Genomic DNA, 13,316 nt, shown 5'->3' with positions numbered 1-13,316 from the left:
ATGGAAGTGTTCATAGTTGGCTTAGAAAACTAGTTATTGACCAAGACTATGCTGATTATAAAAAAGAAAGCAACGAAAGAAAATATGTTTGGCAGGAAGGCTAATGGTGTCTAGGAGGTTTGACAAGAAGCCAGAAGAGAAGGGTGCAATGCCTAAGGAACAAGGAGTTGGAATAGGCTTAGGCATCCAGTAAACCTTAAGTGTGGCGTACTAAGCAAACAGCCGATAGAAAGCAACCATCGGCTAATATCCAAATGGCTTTTCTGTTGCCATCAGAATTCAGAGCTCCAACAAATCAAGAAGTGTATTCAGATTTTGATGAATCGAAGTATGAAGAAATAGTTGCCAAGTTGACGGTTGTACAACAAGCAATATTTGATAAACCAGTCAAGCATCGGCACTTAAAGGCTTTATATATGAAAGGTTTTGTTGATGGGAAGCCGATGAACAAGATGTTGGTGGACGAAGGTGCTTCTATCAATCTTATGCCTTACACTACTTTTCATAAACTTGGCAAAGGACCTGGAGATTTGATGGAGACTGACATGATGCTTAAGGATTTTGGAGGCAATACATCTGAGACCTAGGGGGGCAATAAATGTCGAACTAACAATCAGGAGTAAGACTCTACTCACCACATTCTTCATCAACGATGGAAAAGGGTCATACAGTCTACTCCTTGGTCATGATTGGATTCATGCGAACTGTTGCGTACCATCGACCATGCATCAGTGTTTGATTCAATGGCATGGAGATGATGTCGAGCTGGTTCGCGCTGATGAGTCTATGAGCGTCGCAACAGCCGATCCAATCTTCTGGGAACTAGGAGACTTCGAGTGCTTTTCTAGCAAGTTATGGGAAGGAGGCTTCATTAGAGTCAATGGTGAAAGCCAACAGCCGATCCAAGCAGTCGACTTTAAAAATTTATCTTAATGGATAATCCAATGGATGGCACAAATGGCAAACTAGGACATGGTTTCACGTCGGCCGATGAATTAGAAGAAGTAGATATTGGTTCTAGAGATAGACCTAGGCCGACATATGTAAGTGCCAAATTGGACCCTAAGTATAAACGAGAATTAGTTGATTTGTTAAGGGAATTTAAAGACTATTTTGCTTGGGAGTACTATGAGATGCCTGGTCTAGACCGATCAATTGTCGAACATCGGTTGCCAATCAAACCTAGATATCATCCATTTAAACAGGCTCCAAGGAGGTTCAACCCAAACGTGCTTGATGATATCAAAAAGGAGACTGAAAGGTTACTGGAGGCGAAGTTTATCCGACCGTGCCGATATGCAGAGTGGATATCGAATGTTGTCCCTGTATATAAGAAGAATGGAAAATTAAGAGTTTGCATCGATTTCAGGGATCTGAACAAAGCCACACCCATGGATGGTTATCCGATGCCGATAGCTGATATGTTAGTAGATGCAGCAGTCGGGCATAAGGTTATTAGCTTCATGGACGGCAATGCAGGGTATAACCAAATTTTCATGGCTGAGGAAGACATAGCAAAGACCGCTTTCAGGTGCCCTAGCACAATTGGTTTATTCGAGTGGGTTGTGATGACCTTTGGTCTGAAGAATGCCGGTGCAACTTATCAAAGGGCGATGAATTACATTTTCCATAAGTTGATCGGTAGGATTGTTGAAATCTACATCGATGATGTGATTATAAAATCCATAGGGTACAAAGAGCACCTAGCTAATTTGCGAGAGACTCTAGAATGCACAAGAAAACATGGTCTAAAGATGAATCCTAATAAGTGTGCTTTCAGAGTTTCAGCTGGACAATTCTTGGGATTTATGGTCCACGAGAGAGGAATCGAACTTGGTCAAAAAAGCATAAAAGCAATTGATGAAGTAGTTCCCCCGACTACTAAGACAGAGTTGCAATCTCTGCTTGGTAAGATTAATTTCATCAGAAGATTCATTTCTAACTTGTCGAAAAGGATCCTGTTGTTTTCTCCTTTGTTGAAGTTGAAAAGTGATCAAGAATTCAAGTGGGGTGACATACAACAAAGGGCGTTTTAAGAGATAAAAGAATACATAAAGTGTCCACCTGTGTTGGTCCCTCCTCAGCAAGGTAAGCCTTTTAAGTTGTACGTATCGGCTGATGACAAGACAATTGGATCGGCCTTGATGCAAGAATTTAAAGGAAAAGAGAGTTGTTTTCTATCTGAATAGAAGACTACTGGATCCAGAGACAAGATATTCTCCCACCAAAAAGTTATTCTTGTGCTTATATTTCTCTTGCACTAAGTTGCGACACTACTTATTATCGGCCACATGTACAGTTGTTTCCAAGGCTGATGTGATTAAGCACATGTTATCAATGCCAATATTGAATGGAAGAGTGGGAAAGTGGATTCTTGCGTTATCGGAATTTGACTTGAAGTACAAATTGGCAAAGCAGTCAAAGGACAAGTAATGGCCGATTTTGTCACCCAGCATCATAAGCCAAACACAGGTTATGTAGAGCCGATGCCTTGGATGTTATTCTTTGATGGATCATCATGCAAGCAAGGTGGTGGCATTGGTATTGTTATTATTTTGCCTCGGGGGGGGGGCAAGTTTTGAGTTTGCTCTTCCAACTGAACCAATGATTACTAACAATCAAGTGGAGTATGAAGCTATTCTTAAGGGACTTCAACTTCTTCATGAAGTAAAGGCCAAAGCAATTGAAGTATTTAGAGATTCACAGTTAATTATTAATCAGTTGATTGGCCCATATGAGTGCAAAGAAGAGACTTTGCAAGGATACTATGATGAGTGCCAAAAGTTGCTCAAGGAGTTTCTTCATATCTCTTTCCAATATATTCTGAGAGCACAAAACCAAGAGGCTAATCGTCTAGCTCAAAGTGCATCAGGATATCAAGTGTTTCAAGAAGTCTTGAGTAGTGAAACCTCAAGCGATGATTGGAGAGTCGAAATAGCCGATTACCTTAGAGATCCATCTCAGAAAGTTACCAGAAAGCTAAGATATAAATCGGCTAAGTATGTTTTGTTAGATAATCAGTTATATTATAAAATAGTCGATGGGGTGTTGCTCAAATGCTTAAACCAAGAAGAAGCTAAGGTGTTGATGGGTGAGGTGCATGAAGGGATATGTGGAGCTCATCAATCGGCTTATAAGGTGAAATGGATTATTCACAGAACCGGATATTTCTAGCCAACGATATTGGAAGAATGTTTTGAATATTACAAGGGATGCCAGGACTATCAACATTTTGGTAATGTCCAGAGATCGCCTGCGTCGGCCATGAATCCAATAATCAAGCCATGGCCGTTTTGAGGTTGGGGAATTGATTTAATTGGCTAGATTTTTCTGCCTTCAAGCAAAGGACATAAGTTCATATTGGTAGCAATAGATTACTTCACTAAATCGGTTGAGGCAATTCCTTTGAAGACGGTAACCTTAAAGAACATGATTGATTTTGTCAGGGAACACATTGTGTATCATTTTAGGATTCCTCAAACTATAACTACCGATCAAGGGACAATGTTCACATCAGAAGAGTTCAGGGATATTGCTGCCAGTATGGGAATCAAGCTACTAAATTCCTCTCCTTACTATGCTCAGGCTAATGACCAGGCAGAGGCGTCCAACCAGATTATGATTAAGCTAATCAAGAAAAAGATCGAGGAATAGCTAAGGAAGTGGCATTCGACGCTAAATGAGGCACTGTGGGCACATAGGATGGCCTATCATGGATCAATTAAAACATCACCTTACAAACTTGTGTATGGCCATAATGCAGTTCATCCTTGGGAAGTTCAAACTAGATCAAGGCGTGTTACACTACAGAATGATTTGTCAGCTGAACTCTACAAGAATCTTATGATAGACAATTTGGAGGACTTGAGTTGCCTTCGGCTACGTGCTCTTGAAAATATCGAAGCCAATAAATTGAGGGTTGCAAAATATCATAATAAAAAGGCCAAGATTAAACAATTCTCTGAAGGAGACTTGGTCTGGAAAGTAAAATTGCCGATCGGGTCAAAGGACAGTAAATTCAGCAAATGGTCACCTAACTGGGAAGGACCTTATTGGATCAAACGTTGTGCGCTTGGTAATGCTTATATTTTGGAAACACTAAGAGGAGAGGAAGAATTTGGTCGAGCAAACAATGGGAAATATCTAAAGAAATATTACCCTAGCATTTGGATTAATACTTCATAACCAATTTGTTCGGTCGTCAGCTCTAACCCTATGCACAAGAATTCTTCTAACCGCTCAAGATCTTCATAGCAAAAGGATAGACCATGGAGGGTCCGGTAGAGTCGGAGGCACTTGAGGGGGCAGATAGAAGAGAAACATGGCTGAATTGTTGAGTTGCTCTCGCCAGGGTCGGATAGACATTTTATAGCCGGCCTGAAAAGATGAATCCAAGTACCCATGAAGCAATGATGCTCTCGTAAAAAGTTTTGAAGCATGGGCTCATGAGCTGACATAGGCGATGACAAACAGTAGACCCCAGATCAAGATTCTCTACCCATGACTGTGGGCCTATCAGGGACACAGATGCGGTAATTTTAGAATAAAATTACTTTTATCCCAAAATTGGGGTGCATGTGTTTACACCAAAATTTGGAAGAAGAGTCGTAGGGACTCAAAAGCTCCCAAGATCATGTCATCAAGGAATCAATCGCATGTAGGTCGGTATCAGCTGATTCGAATGCAAAAACTAGAATCGGCTTTCTTCAGATAGCGCCAACAGATAACGACAAAAGCTACAATCGGCACCAGGACAAGACATGTTGGACTCTACAAAAAGGGAAAGATTAGAGTCCAAGTTATCTTAAATTAGGAATGTTTTCTCTAGGGTCAAAGATTGTGATGAGTTGTGCTTAGATAGGAGTCATGCGCATGTCCTAGGTATAAATATCAAACCCTGGCTATTGTAAAAGACAATCAATCAAATACAAGTTACTTACTTTTTTGGCTCTGGCCACCCCTTAGGAGTAGGAGTAGAGTAGATCTCGGTGAGTTCTTCAGCAAGTATGGCTGCATCGATCCGGTCGTCCTTCACTGCTTGTTTGTAAGTATCGTCATGGCTTATACCTCTGTTCATACGGCTGCATCGATCCAGTCGACCTCCAGTGCGACTCTGGTATAAGTTATCGACTCTTGTCTAGTTCAAGTAAGGCTGCATCGATCTGGTCGACCTCCACTGCTCGAACTAGATTAAGGTCAAGTTATCGGCTCTATCTAAGGGTGGCGTTCCTTCAGATAGATTCATTAAGTTACCGATATTGCCTATTTGCTTTCATTATTTATTTAATTACAGCAATATCACTTCGCCTAATTGGGATTGATCTAGATCGGTCTTATATCTTTTTTAACCCATCGTTTATTAATCTAAATTTGATCTAATCTGCACTTTAAATGATGAGTTGTGTTTTATTGGCTGTTTTATATCAATCTTAATCGTGCATAGCATGCGGTTAAGACGTGTCTGATCTTGAGTAGATCTATTGGCCAGCGAAAACCATTCCATAGCCCGTTATCATGGCCTATGTGATTCTGCCTCACACCCCACTATTAGCATCGTGGAGTGGGGATCATTATTTGGTAGATCTATTTGTGAGAGGGCATGATCTTAACTGTGCGCTATACCTGAATCGGCTGTTTTAGCCGATATCGAGTGCTTTCACAAATAGTTCACATTGAAGTGGACCGTGACGCCTAAGAGGGGGGTGAATTAGGCAACTTAAAAATCTAACTCTAAACTATGGCCTCTTTTTCTAACCTTAGCAAAACCTATGCAAAAGATAAACTATCTAAATGTGCAACTACAGTTTTGCTAGTGTGTTGCTATCTCTACCACAAAAGGAGTAATACAATTAATGTAAATGCGGAAGCTAAAGAGCAAGGTAGAGATATGCAAACTCTCAGCGACGACTCTGGTATTTTTACCGAGGTATCAAGAAGCGTGCAAGCTTCCCCCTAGTCCTCGTTGGAGCCCTCGCAAGGAATCCCTCGCAAGGGCCAAGCTCCCAGTCGGGTAACTCCATGGATAGCATCGGGCCTTCCCCATGCACAAGTGGGTCTCCGACGTGCCTTCCGGCAAGCCTCTCCCGGATGCTCCCCGCCGTCTTCACTATCAAGCTTCCGGCCAAAACGCCATGGGCCTTGTTCCCTCCTGTACACGGTGGCGGCCACAACACAAACACGGTTGGTGTGATCTCGCAAGACTACAAGCCCCTCCGATGTACAACAATGGTGCGCACAAGCACCGAGTGGTAAGAGATATGCAAACCTCACTAAACACTAGGTCTAAACCTAGAGCAAGCGCATAAGCGGTGGTCTAATCAACCTAAGCACTTCGGAAAGTACCTACGCTAACCACCTAATGAAACACTAAGCACTATGCAAGTGGAGATCACTAAAATGGTGTATCAACACCCTAGATATGTTTCCTCAGCTCCACACAATCATTTGGCTGGTTGGGGTGTATTTAAAAGCCCTACTGAGAAAGTAGCCGTTGTGGATGAAATCCCGCTTTTCTGCTACTGACCGGACGCTGATCATGTCCTGACCGGACACGTCCGGTCATCCCGACCGTTAGAGCCGTGATCCACTGATCGGACGCTGCCAGCATCTGGTCGCATTTTCACCACTCTGAAACCTCTCTGTACTCGACTAGACTCTGCTGTCCTATGTCCGGTCGATCTGTCGCCAGCGTCCACTCATGCCTATTGCCGAGCCTCTTGATCGGAGCGTCCGATCACTTTTCCCCAGCGTCCGGTCCAGCATTCGGTCATTCTATGAGCTCATTTCTTTGTGATCTTGCATATGGCTTGGTTCCTATCTTCGCGTTTGGACTTTGCTTGTTATCTTGGGTCTTCTCCTGTGCTTCTAAGGTCTTGCTTATGGTGTTGATCATCGGATCATCACGTCGCCTTCATCCTAGTCACGTCTTGCATCCTATTGAACTACAAACCAATCACTTGCAAATTCATTAGTCCAATTTGGTTGTGTTGATCATCAAACACCAAAATCCAAAGTAAATGGGCCAAGGGTCCATTTTCCTTACAATCTCCCCATTTTTGGTGATTGATGACAACACGACCAAAGCAAGCAAATAATAAAAATTTGGAATTTAAAAACTATCTACTTGCTAGGATGCAAAGCAAGGGGAAAGGTTATATGATGCTAAAAGATACTACTTGTAAGACTAAAAGATACTACATAAAAAAACTTATCTTGCCCTTACAAATGTCCCTATGTGGCATTATGGATTTAACCCTTGCTTGCTATAAATTCTCCCCATTACATAGGCAATCCATAATCCACTGTCCTCCCTTTCTCGGACCATTACCACTTGTAGACCATTATAGTCTAGCTTTTGGTCCTACAAATTAATGCTTGCTTTTGGTCCTCTAAATTCTCCCCCTTTGGAATCAAACACCAAAAAGAAAGACATTAGTAGCACAAGGGAGGGTCAAACTTTGTGATCCTTTGTGTGTAGAGTGGAATAGGTCACCAAATTTGACTCTCATATTATATTGTAACACCCCGGGTGTTTTAAATATTAAAACTAGCCATAACATCATATGCATTGCAAAGCATTTGGACATATTGCAAACTTTGATATGCATTTACTAAAACAAGTTTACTTTATGTTGTATGTGTTGAATTGTATTGTTTGAATCAAGTTTGAAATACTTGTATTGTTTCAGAATTCCGAAAACCCTAATTTCAGTATTTAAATTCTACCCTAAAAACCCATTTCAAAATCTAAGCATATTTTGGGGTTGAGCTTAAAAGCAAAAGTGTAGATATTGTCAAGTTGTACAAAGTTGGTTTTTGGAGTTTTCAAAGTTATTTAGAAAATTTTGAAGTAATTTGAAAAGGCGTAATTCTTTAAAGTGTCCCCTTTTGAATTCAAATTTGAATTTCAAAATGTAGACCGAATTTGGATATGGTTTCAAAAGCAAAGTTGTAGAACTTTTGATTTGGAACAACTTTTGTTTTTGGAGATTTTTGAGTTGTTATGAAAATTTGGGAGTAATTTGAGAATTTTTGGCAAATGGCAAATCTATAAATTTTGTGAACAGTGATCACCGCCGAAGCTACATTGCCGGCAATTCCTTCTTCGGCGTTCCAGGCGCGGTCGTGGCCATTTTGGCATCGCGCTGGCATGGTGAAGGCCTCAGCGCAGCTTCCTTGAGCTTCCTGGCCATCATTTATAGCCTGAGCCGTCGCCGTTTGACCCCGCCCCATTGCTCTGTTTTTCCGTCGCCACTGCTCCATCTCCGGCGAGCCCGCGCCGTCGTTGTTGTGCTCCACCATCGCTGTTAAGCTGGTTCTAGCTCCGCCTACTCCTTGCGCTTCTAGCTGACCCACCAATTCAGTTTGTCTTCACCGGGAACTCGAGTTTCATCGCCATCTTCCTCGTGGCCGGCGAACTCACCCGAGATTCCGTTTCACCGCGGCCAGCATCCTTCGGTGAGCCGTTGTCCTTGCTCCGTGTACCTACGGCTTCGTCGCGAAGCTGTGGTGCTTAATCCGTAGCTGGTTGTTCATTTTGACCACTGCAGTCACCGGCATACCATCACCGACGATCCTTGCTCCGCCGCCGTTGCTGTGCACGTCGACCCGCGTCTACGCTGCTTCTCCAACCTTGATCTCTGCTCGGTCGTGTTCGTGGTGAGCTACTGGTCCCTCCTATGCCGTGTATTTAGTCGCTACCAGTCTCCTATCATCGGAGTAGAGCAGCCATGCCACCGCAACCGCCATGGCCGGCGTGAAGCTTGAACCTTGCCATAATTAGTCGAACTTGTGCCACCAATCGATGCGCCTAGTCTTGGTGAACGTTTTAGTATCCTTGCCATCGCCGTTGGTCTCGTCGTCGGCGAGGAATCACCGGTCAGAGCCGTCGCTGCCGTGGTCAACGTCGGAGGTAGAAGATGACATGTGGGACCCGATGTCAGTGACTCAGCGTTCTAAGTGGATTTTCTATTTTTCAGATTTAAATGAATAGTGCTGTAATTTGATATTTTTGTGTAGAATTATTTACAGCTCCAAAAATTATGAAAATTTTTGTGTGAATTCTTTGTGATGTATATTATGTAATAAAAATTTGAAATATTGATTTTCAGTATTTTTGGGATATGATAAAAATTGCCCAATTAATTAATAAATGGCTTTCCATGATTTCTCTAGGCTTAATTAATTATCCAAAAATTATGAAAATTGTTTTGCCACTTAGTTATCATGTGATGAACATATACAAAAATTTTGAGCTTAGTTGGAACAAGTTAAATTATTTCATAATTTTGAATTAAATAATTAATTCATAAAAGCAAATAGTAACCTTTAATGATTTAGGTTTTGATTGAATTTTGGGTTGAGTGATGACCTTGGGTCATTAGTTGTAATGATCCTTGGCAATTGAAGTGAGTATTATGAACAAGGTGTAGTTAGTGTTTTGTAATTGTACCGCGAAGGAAAGTTGTATTCCAGGTATTATTTTACATCCATCATCGTGCATCATGTTTTCAATTCCGCATCATGTTAAACATGGCATTGTTCCTACGTATAGTAAACGAAGGTGAACCCGTGGTAGTTAATCAAGTGGTTGAGGAGGTTAACCTGTCTGTCGAGGTCGGTGTTGATCATTGTGGTACGACTCCTGAATCAGAGTTTTCCGTCAACAAAGGCAAGCCCCGGATGCATTTAACCTTACCTTGTGTTTTACAAATTTATTTCCGCTTTCGCTTTTATCTATTGCATTAAGAGATTAGAAGTCAAATGGAAACCTAATTGATGCATTACCAACCTTGTCGTTCCTTATCTACCTTGTTACCCATTTCAAAATCTTATAAGCCTAGTTATGCTTAGCTATGCTTAGAACAATGAAAGTCGGGTGATTACCTGTCACCTGCGAACTTTAAATGGAACTTTGGGTACTTCTGTTATCATGTGATATGGAAATGGGAAGTAATAAATCTAGACCGGGCGAATGCGGTGTAGGAGAGCCACAAGACATGGAGGTCTTATGAGCGGGTTCTTTTCGCCTGTGTCGATTAAGGCCCATACCGTTGTTGAATTGCATGAGGTGAGACTTTGTTGTACTAACCGCATACTCCGGTAAGCCTTAACTTGGCTATTCTATTATGAGAATGGCTACTCACGCACTGGGAGTGGAGAGATGGCGGGAATAGCGTGTACCCACGTGGCAATGGGCTGGAGTGTGGAGTACTGTATTCTTGGGTGGCGCGGACCCGTTCTTGTTTAGAGGATCCGAGGGTAGGTTGATATATGTGAGTCGGGGACCTGCATATGTCATGTGGTCTGGAATTCCCAGCTGGGTTATAATCGGTTCGAATCGTCATTGCTCCTCGATCATGGAGACTCAACTCACTGTTCAGCATCATAGCATTAATAACTGGAATCTGGTTATGGTTGGAGAAATTGTTGGATACGAAGTTTCATGATCTCATTACGGATCGTGTCAGCTTTGTATATGATCGTATGAAATTTTAAATGTTGATATAAGAATTTTTTGTAAAGTGCTTTTACGCAAAATACTTTGATTATTGCTAAACCCTACCTTGAAACCCTAAGCCTGCATTCCTAAGTCTTATCATTTTATTATTATTTCGGTTAAGTCTTGTTGAGTACTTTTGTACTCAGGGTTCGTTGACCCTTGTTGCAGGTGAGGCTCATGAGCCGATCTGTTTTGGATCGTGCTGCATGACTGTTGTTCATTTCGATGATGATAAGTAAATGCGTGGTCCTTGGGCAGGGCAGGTTACCTTGTGTGTTTTGTATTATATTATAAGGCCACTCCACTACTACGGTTTGTAATATGAATCGAACTGAGTTTGTAAGGTTTGAAATAAATGTTTTGTAAACTAAGTTATTGTAAGACTTCCGCTATATTTTACTCTGATGTAGATATTTGAATAATTGTTGTAATACTGCAATGACTCTGTAATGTGATCCTGCTCGGAAATCATGGATGATTCGGGGTTCTCTGAGGACACCCGACAGTCTTCTTAAGTTACCAGGAACATATGCATAGATGTCCAAGGTCGTTGGACAGTGACAGTTGCATGTGGGCCCTATAATTTAGGAGGTTCTGCCACAGAATGGTATCAGAGAGATTGTTACAAGTTTTGTGGTATTGTTTTACAAAAACTTCAAAATTATTTGGGACAAATCTATTTAAATTATTAATTTGGTCCAAATTGCTTCCGACTTATCTTATTTCATTCTCCCCATTCTTTATTTGATTGAAAAGTCTTGGTTTGGTGGAGTAGTAATATTACTATGCCCTATATACTAATAAGTGTTATTTATGTATTTAAGTTTGATGTCTTAGTTCGTAAGAACGATTCATGCATCATGGTTAATTCACTTGTTACTTCCTTCCTCTATGAGTCTGGGTTGGGTAGTGTGTATAGGTTGAGTTGTGTAATCCATCTTAGCTGCTCAATAGATTATGATTCAAGGGTCTTACTCAGATTGATCTTGTTTCCTACAGTATGGCTCGTACCAAGATTACTCAGATTGATCTTGTTTCCACTGGACCGAAAGGAGTTCCTCGCCATCAACTTGCCCCTAGAAATGACGGTGCTAGCAGTAGCAACTCTAGGCCTGATCCTCAGGCAGAGATACAGAGGCTTACAGCAGAGTTAGTACAGGCCACTCGAGACAGGGCTATGGATGCCATTCAGGTGGGCCAATTACAGGATCAATTGAGTCGTCTTACCACTACTCATAGGAACTGCGAAAGAATGATAGTCCGTATGGTGGACGGAAGAAATGAAGCTTGGCATAGAGAAGATGTAGCTAGAGCTAGAACTCATGAGTTAGAATTTTATGTAGAAGGCTTATAAGAACATAACACCACTCTGCATGAAGAAGTTCATAGGCTAAGCAATCTCCTGAATCCTAATCATGAACCCCAAGCGGATGCAATGGACCCAGGTGTCATCCTTGCCAATGAAAGTGAATCGGAAGAAGAAGAAGAAGAAGAAGAAGAAGATCCTGAAGAATTAGTAATGATAGATGAAAGTGATAATGAAGGCGGTAATATTTCCGGAATGAATACCGAGCCTGAAGTTTGAAGTGATCAGGGAAAGGAGTAGAGTTGTGTACTAGAAGATCTAGTTAAGATAGTAGTCTTGTTTAGATGTGTTCTTGTATTTAAATAAGTGTCATCGATGTAATGCGTGTAGTAAGCTCTTTGATCTTTGAATAAAGGCTTGTGAATAAAGTTTGGTTTGTTATGAACAGATGCGTCGTACGCGGGGATCGCATATTCCTGGTACTTCACAAGATGATGATGATATCCCTAACCCGCCACCGATGCCGACCAATCTGGCTGATGCTATCGCTGCATTAGTCAATGTGACTGTGGAAAATTCTTGTTTGCTTCATGAGATGGCCCAAAGTAATCAGAATTAGATACATGGAAACTGTGGCCGCAATCATAATAGGCATGAGGCTACCTATGTGGATTTCACAGATACAAAACCACCAGTGTTCACCAAGGCTGATGAACCACTGGAGGCTGATGACTGGCTTAGGACCATGGAGCAGAAATTTGATCTTATTCATTGCACGAAATTTCAGAAATCGGTGTTTGCTGCCCAGCAACTTAGAGGTGCAGCTGGTGCTTGGTATGCAAATCTGATGGCCATACAACCTGTAGGCGTTCCGTTAACTTGGACAGAGTTTCGTACTGCTTTTAGAGCCCATTATATCCCGGATGGAGTTATGGCTATGAAGCTGGATGAATTCCTTGCTTTAAGGCAAGGGGATCAAACGGTTATGCAGTATGTGGGAAGATTCAATCATCTGTCGCAGTATGCATCTGAGCATGTCAATACAGATGCTAAGAAGAAGAAATGGTTTATGAGAGGTCTTAATACCAAACTGTAGACAATGATGACAGCCTGTACCAATATCACTTATCACGAGGCAGTGAATATTGCAATTGCTTCAGAGGCAAAGTATCGGCAGCATAAGGAGCTCAAAAAGAAAAAGAATGTGCCGTCTAGACCTTTTGGTGGAAATCAAAAGAGGCAGAGGGTGATTTATCATCCAGTAAACCATTATCGTCCTCCTTATCGTCCGCCGTAGTTTCAATCTGGGCAACAATCCAATGTCTGTCCTGCTGCAACTTATCAGAATCCACAACAGACAAATAATTCTAATGTCATTGTTCCAACACCCCAGGGTCACAAGTATCCTTGTTTCAATTGTGGCAAGCCTGGTCATTTCTCGAGGGAATGTCCGTATCCAAGGCAGTACAATTCGAACTATTAGAAGGCCCCTGTAAATCAACAACAGGG

The 13,316-nt window shown here is 41.7% G+C and overlaps 1 protein-coding gene across 1 annotated transcript; it reads left to right on the top strand.

Annotated features, from left to right (window-relative positions):
• Window positions 1-12,327: 12,327 nt before the first annotated feature.
• LOC136465523 (uncharacterized) lies at window positions 12,328-12,903 on the top strand. Its single transcript, XM_066464219.1, has 2 exons — window positions 12,328-12,412; window positions 12,488-12,903. The coding sequence occupies exons 1-2, from the start codon at window positions 12,328-12,330 to the stop codon at window positions 12,901-12,903; spliced, it is 501 nt and encodes a 166-aa protein (XP_066320316.1).
• The last annotated feature ends 413 nt before the right edge of the window (window positions 12,904-13,316 follow it).

Source organism: Miscanthus floridulus, chromosome 7 (assembly GCF_019320115.1).
Source record: "Miscanthus floridulus cultivar M001 chromosome 7, ASM1932011v1, whole genome shotgun sequence".
In the NCBI taxonomy this organism is placed as follows: Eukaryota; Viridiplantae; Streptophyta; class Magnoliopsida; order Poales; family Poaceae; genus Miscanthus; species Miscanthus floridulus.
This window is presented reverse-complemented; position numbering and strand designations above follow the sequence as displayed.